This window comes from Ceratina calcarata, unplaced genomic scaffold (assembly GCF_001652005.2).
Source record: "Ceratina calcarata isolate Rehan_Ccalc_2016 unplaced genomic scaffold, ASM165200v1 scaffold2.2, whole genome shotgun sequence".
Lineage (NCBI taxonomy): Eukaryota > Metazoa > Arthropoda > Insecta > Hymenoptera > Apidae > Ceratina > Ceratina calcarata.
In genome coordinates, this window is record NW_017141592.1 from 1 (window position 1) to 7,043 (window position 7,043).

The following is a 7,043-nucleotide window of genomic DNA, read 5'->3' on the forward strand; positions in this document are numbered from 1 at the left end:
AAGAAATGACCTGGAGTCCAATCATAATCAAATAACGAAAAATGCTAGAAGTGATTACGTAGTGAGCATTAAAAGAAGAAAGAGAAAGGAAAATGGGGTTGTAGCACCACAGGTACCTGGAGGAAAGCCTTATACACCGTAATGGAATGTCAGGTCTGTGGTTCGTAATCATTGGGGGTTAGGTTGACGTAGAACGAACATATCGGTGTGCAGTGATTTTACGTGTCCGTTGGAACGTTTTTACTAAAACAATTATAACGAATGAACAAGGAGCAGAGTGTTCGTGTGAGATTCGTGAGCACAGAATAACAAGAATTCGGGAAAAAAACGTAAAGACGTTCACCAAGTATCGCGATGAAACGAAAAGCGGAAAGCGTGGCTGGCCGGGGTACGGGGTACCCAAATACCCAATGTGATTAGTCGGTTAGTCTCTTCGTGCGTACGTGATCGGCGCAAGCGCATCTTAAAATCGCAGGCTTGTACGACATGCATCAATGCGTGTGGTAGATTGCACCCTGGTGCTTAAAATTTTCGCAATTTTTATGAGAGTAACTTCTCTCGAGGAGCCTTATGCACTTGTTTTTCAGAATGCATGAACTTTTGACAATGAACTTACACGGTCGTTTGTAAAGTATGTTTCTAAACATCGTATCGTTTTCATTGTTACGACAAAATTATTTTTATAAAAGTATTCAACGTAATTTGAAGTCAGAATGCTGATAACCTCGTGGTACTAGCTCTCTTTCCACAAATAAATACTAGACGACTTATATGTAATAGCATATTCTTTGTTATTGTATTCAGTTATTTTCTTACATTTGAATGTCGTAACAATTATTATATTACCTAAAAATTCTTATTCCTTAAATTGTAACCTTCAGATGTATGCAACACTTTGTCATATTTGATTAATTTTTCTATGCCTTTATTAAAGAACTAATCCACATAATTTTCATTGTATGAATGAGAATTTTAACAGTCTGTTTGCTGTGTCGTGTCTGTACTGTAGTCACATATATATTAATATTAATGCATTATACATACACTGTATGTTTACAAGTAGGCAACTACCTATAATAAGCGTTGTTTTTGCGTAAAGAACTAAAAGTACGAAACACTTATAAATATGTACGGTTGAATACAGTTCTGTAAGTAACACCTCTAAAAAAGAAATAATCAATACGCAATCTTGTGATATCTTAAAAAATCTGTTTAAACGCGGGAAGGCTAAAACTCTTTTAAACAAAATTCAAGCACACTGGCAATGAGCACATGAGCACACTGGCGAGGAAGTTCAGACATCTCGAGGTGACCGTCCTCTGCGATACGCGCCCTTAATAAATACGTACCTGTAAAACGCACTACTTTACTATGGTGCCCCACCAATGCCCGTCAGTGTGTACGGTGATCCAGCCGGTGATTGGGGACGATGGTGGGGAGCGATCACGTCACGAAGTGAGGTCGACAAGCGACGAGGCGCATGTATCAATGCGCAATCGCATCGGGACAGTTGAGGGAGTCGGGGAGGTCCGTGGTGAATAAACAGAGTGAAGAGACCGCGCGAGAGACAAAGAGTGGGGAAGGAGAGAGAGATAGAGAGCGAACAGGCAGTGAGACGATCATGATGCACGGAGGCGAGCACAAGCGGCCAGGGGCACAGGGCTGAGGGCTGAGGGCTCAACAGGGCCTGGAATAACGTTCACGGGACGGCCGCAGGCCAGTTAGCAGCTATGGAACAGACGAAAACTCCTGCGTCCCGGCTACTCAGCACGAGTTGCATAGAGAATAAGGACGACTTGGAAGAGGTAACATAAATATTTGAAATAGTCACTGGATACGTATCGGGTGCTAGGGGTTCCGCCATTGTTGCGACGGTCGCGCACGTCGCTGACCGCGCAGCGCCACACGTCGAACCACGCGTCTTAGCGGCAATATTCGAATCATTTGCATATTTGTGAAATTCATTCTTCCCTTCCATTGATGGAACATGCTCCCTCAGATTTGGGAGGAATGGCAAGATGCTCATATGTGTTAAGGAAGTTTGTTGATGTAATGCTAGATCTGAAACTTCTCTCTATCAAAAAGTGTAAAAATCTTTTGTTTTTATTAGTAGGACAATACTACAATTGATTTTTCATTTCTGTTCTTCAAATTTATTTTGTATTTTAATAAAGAATACTTTGTTGTTAGTCTATGTTGAAGAGTATGTTTTTTCTTTTCAGAAATTTGAAAGATGTTACATGGTACTTCAAAACTTGACTACAGGACTCTCAGAAAAAGAAGCCCACGATACATTGAACAATGCTGTGTGTAAGGACAAGATACACGAAGAAGTTTCATTGGGGTTGTTGATGGTTATTCTGACAGATCCTCAAAGTGCTGCAAAAAGTTATAGAGACTTGACATTAATTACAAGAGACGGTCTTGGTATAGTGTTAGGCCATCTTAATCAATTAGTACTTGAAAGATACCTGAGACTAAATGATGTGACCAAAAATCAATTGTTATGGCTGTTGAAGGAAATGATAAGGACCAGTGTATCTAGTGTGGATAATTTTTGTTTAAGTTTATTAAGGCATGCAGCTGGTGGAGATATATCACCACGAAATTTGTTTCTAGTTGATGCACTTTTAGACATCTTTCAAGAGAATCGACCTTGGCTGGATAAGTTTCCTTTTTTAGTAGCATCCGTTGTTTACACGTATTTAAGACTAATAGAAGATCATAATGCACCTCATCTATCTGGTTTACGTCAAAAAGAAGTTAACTTCACTGTGTCCTTAATAAAAGAACGTATGGTTGACTGTATGGCCATTGGAAGGTAAATGATCTGACTCTTGTCATCTGTTCTGCAACGAGAATGAAAGAATAATCAAGAAAATAATTTTTTACGTTTACAGGGATTTGGTACGCTTATTACAAAATGTAGCACGGATATCTGAGTTTGAAGGGCTGTGGAAAGACGTACTTTACAATCCGAAATCTCTTTGTCCAACGTTTACTGGTGTCCTTCAACTTCTACAAACTAGAACTTCTAGAAGGTTTTTACAATCTAGACTTACACCGGATATGGAAAGGAAATTAGTATTTTTGACCAGTCAAGTGCGTTTTGGTAATCATAAACGATACCAAGATTGGTTTCAAAGGCAGTACCTGGCTACACCAGAATCACAATCTTTGAGATGTGACCTTATAAGGTTTATCGTTGGTGTTATTCATCCAACAAACGAATTGCTGTGTTCAGACATTATACCACGATGGGCGGTAATAGGATGGTTATTTACAACTTGTACATCAACAGTGGCGGCTAGTAACGCCAAGCTGGCTTTATTTTACGATTGGTTGTTTTTTGAACCTGAGAAAGATAATATTATGAACATTGAACCCGCTATTCTCGTCATGCACAACTCTATGAGATCCCATCCACCAGTCACTGCCACGTTATTAGACTTCTTATGCAGAGTAAGTGATGTTTATCTTGGCAACTTATCGAAATTATTTAACGGCAAAAGTGACTTAAATATATTTACTGGTTGCAGATAATACCAAATTTCTATCCACCTTTGACGGAGAAGGTTAGAAATGGAATTTTTTCATCGTTGAGACAAATTTTGGAAAAACGAGTTCTGCCAAGTCTCTATCCGTTATTTGACAGTCCCAAATTGGATCGCGAATTGAGGAGCAAAATAAGGGAAACGTTTAAAGAGTTCTGCTTACCACCTAATGTAGATCCTGGTAAAATTATTATATAAAGTTTTGCATGCTTAGTGAATCATAAATTGTTAGATATTAGAGCATCGAAGATGAAGATAGTTCACTATTGCACACACATATAAGGCATTAGGTACACTCATTCTATTAAATTTCATGTCATGTACACACGTAAGTTTTCATCTTTTGTACATACATATATACATGCAAATGTAAATATGAAAGGGATATAATAATTGAAAATTAATTTTGGGCTTTTGTGTTATGGTTCTTAACAAGTCATGGTTTACAATTCATCTCTCGGTCTTTTTCTTTTAACAAATTTTATCATTCACCTTTCTTCCACGCTCATAGCACATTCATTGCTTACTAACTTTGGTTTTCGCATGATCTTTTTAAGCAGGAAATAAGGTTCCTGTATATTCAGGTAAAATGGAAGATCTTCATAAGGATCTTACGTCTGGAGCTACATTGGAAAACACAGTAATTACAGCAGTCGAGAATAATCACGTAAATCAAGATCCAGAACCAGCTTTCAGTGATGAAGAAGAAGAAATGCCATTAAGGTAATAGATATATCATGTTCTTTGTATAACACTTCATTTGCCATTATAACAATATATAATATAAACATCATTAAATATAATGCTACAGAATACGAGTTGAAGAGGAAGATGAAGAAGATGTTCCATTAGCAAATGTGAAATTGAAAAACGAACAAAAAAATGCAAATTGTGTTGTGAAGAAAGAAGATATCACATCCCAGTTAAATTTAATTTTAGAACCAGAGGAGTTAAGGACTGCTGTAGAAAGTTTGCACAGTGAAACAGATAATGAAGTGAGGTGTCAAATGATGGAGAGGATAGTACAAATGGTTGTAGAAGATGAAATAGACGCGGAAACTATATCGGCATTGGCTTCTTGCATATCAACTATCTTATCCTCACAAATTACATCCCAAATATTTCCATCAGATAACTTGAATGAAGAAGCCTTGACTGATAGTATAAGCACGCCGTTGTTTGTTATGTTTCGAAATCAGTTTCAGTTGTGTAAAGAAGAGGACAATAGGCGGAAACTGTTAGCTAGGGTACTTGCAGAGATGCAGAATGTTCAACCAAGGATAGGTTACCTGTTACTTTATTTTTTGAAAGTCTGGGGCAGAGAAGAAGAGAAGCGGGAAGGTGAACCAAGGTTTGTAATGGAACGTGTACGAAGTTTTTACAAAAATAAACTACTTGTCATTAAAGGATTTTATTTTTTCATAGCAATGTGCTAAACGATGTTAAAGCATCGGTATATAAAGATTTTTGTGCACATCGAGAGAAAAAATTGGATGCGTGTTTAGTATCGGATTTAAAAGTAAGTATTCAGTCATTTTAAACGTGACTTTACTGTTTTCGTATGTGTATTGATTATAAAAAAAATTTCCAGCTCTGCCATGAAGACAACATATTTATGCTATGTTATCTTGTGCCTGATGTATATATGGGATTTCAAAATGTGACTCTTGGAAATGTTCAGTTACTGCATTTGGTCGTGTCGACTGTTGATGCATGCCAATTACAAGAATTAGTATGTCAAATAATGCAAGGACATTTAAAAATGCTGAAGAAGGAATCGTTTACGTCGTTGTTGACGGCAAGCTTAAATTGGGAAACGTTCGAACAATATTGTTTTTGGCAACTTATCTTTGCCCATGACTTCCCAATCGATTATGTACTGCCTGTTTTACCTAAATTACAATTTCGCGATCACGCAGAAGCGTTGACATCGATACTGTTTATGCTTAAGCAAGAAAAGTAAGCAAATTGTTAACTAGGATTAATTAAATGATTGACATTGAAAGTGTAATGTAACATTAACAATTTTTTAACAAAGGCCAACGTTGGAACTTCTGCGACAACTCCTAGCACGACAAAACGTGGACGGAGACATGTTTGTTGTAGCGGCATTACGTTATTGGTGTCGCGATTACGAAGAAAAGTTAGGAGAATTACTCGCGAATCTTTTGAGTACTCGTTACCCTGCTACAAGCCCAAACAAACGGAAACGATCTGGCGCTAAACACAATCAACAACCTGGCCCGCCTACTGGCGAACAAGTTCTCGGCCACTTGGATCAGTTGCGACAACATTGCACATCATCCGCCGAATTGCAACTTTACCATTCTGAAGGAATGCAAAGAGCACTGCAACAAGCACAAGCAGCCAGTAGCGATTCGCTAAGAAAGAGTTACGGAGATTTGTTCGCTCTCGCAGAAGTTAATGAAGAGAATGAACCTCCACCACCTCCGCCGACAAGTTCAGCGCGAAAGCATGCGGCGGCATCGGCTGGTGGTGGAGGTGCTGGTAGTAAAGGAGGTCAGAGGAAAACTGGTGCTAATACGAGGGAAAGGTCTAGTTCCAAAAGGCCGCCACCTCGCGTATCGTATCAAATCGACAGTACATCCAGTAGCGAGGTAAGTTTTGTAATGAATTAACAAACTGTTTATTGAATGCGTTTTGCACTTGTATCTATTACGTATTATTGCTACTTTTATCTTTTAATGGCATAGGAAGAAGGACTCGTGAATGTAAAGCAAGCAAAAAAGAGAAAAAAGTTTAATCCAGTGGGCTCCGACAGCGACTGACCACCCAGTGTCTTCAGATGTCACATGGACCACGTCACGTGTGTGCAGCAAGCTAAATTAGCCTTAAGAATAGTAAGATAATATAGTATACGTAATAGAATTATCTAGCGCGATTTGTAAATATCGTATGTATGTATGTCGAAAGTGGATGCGAAACAATATCGGTCATAAGGATCTTACATACATTTCGCAGACACTGTACGTTAACAATGTTGCCAGATTCTCTATTTCCATTGATTCCATTAGTTATGTCAAACACATTCTAATAAAAATTCTATTTAGAATGTATGTGATATTTAATGTGAAGAAAAAATTAAGAAATACTGGTTATAGCTTTTCTAGGTAAATTACATGTGACAGATTGACTTGTCCTGGCAGATCAATACTCTGAATTCTGTTTACGAGAGTAAGGAGTCTTTTATTATTCGTCTGTCAGATAATGGTTACCGAGAGGCGAAACTAGTCATAAATTAAATTATTTTGATACGCTCTTAAATATACATCGAGTTGAAAATTGAATCTGGCAACATTGGATAAGAATACAAAATATTTCTTCGTCATCATTATTCTTCGACAAGGGAAATGAAATGAAAATCTGTTACCCATGTTAAATTTTTGTGGTTGACGACAAAGATTGCAGGCACGATCGTGCTTAGGTTTACCAATAACTTGTTTACTAATTTTGCGATTAGCGTAATTA

The 7,043-nt window shown here is 37.9% G+C and overlaps 1 protein-coding gene across 3 annotated transcripts; it reads left to right on the top strand.

Annotated features, from left to right (window-relative positions):
* The first annotated feature begins 1,697 nt into the window (after positions 1-1,697).
* Positions 1,698-6,343, top strand: IntS3 (integrator complex subunit 3). Of its 3 annotated transcripts, none has more exons than XM_018019681.2 (10): positions 1,698-1,805; positions 2,223-2,821; positions 2,901-3,462; positions 3,540-3,735; positions 4,139-4,277; positions 4,366-4,905; positions 4,980-5,073; positions 5,146-5,513; positions 5,593-6,172; positions 6,269-6,343. In XM_018019681.2, exons 1-10 carry the CDS (start codon positions 1,731-1,733, stop codon positions 6,341-6,343), a joined length of 3,228 nt encoding a protein of 1,075 aa, XP_017875170.1. In that variant the 5' UTR covers positions 1,698-1,730. The 3 variants fall into 3 exon arrangements, with proteins under 3 accessions (XP_017875170.1, XP_017875168.1, XP_017875169.1); XM_018019679.2 differs by having other exon boundaries at positions 1,731-1,805; positions 4,112-4,277; XM_018019680.1 differs by having other exon boundaries at positions 1,731-1,805; positions 4,115-4,277.
* The last annotated feature ends 700 nt before the right edge of the window (positions 6,344-7,043 follow it).

Excerpts from the sequence above, each read along its gene's own strand:
- IntS3 (XM_018019679.2), top strand. The coding sequence starts at position 1,731 with ATGGAACAGACGAAAACTCCTGCGTCCCGGCTACTCAGCACGAGTTGC. Across the intron at positions 3,736-4,111 it reads ACCACCTAATGTAGATCCTG|CAGGAAATAAGGTTCCTGTA; the intron begins GTAAAATTATTA and ends GATCTTTTTAAG. Across the intron at positions 5,074-5,145 it reads GTTTAGTATCGGATTTAAAA|CTCTGCCATGAAGACAACAT; the intron begins GTAAGTATTCAG and ends AAAAATTTCCAG.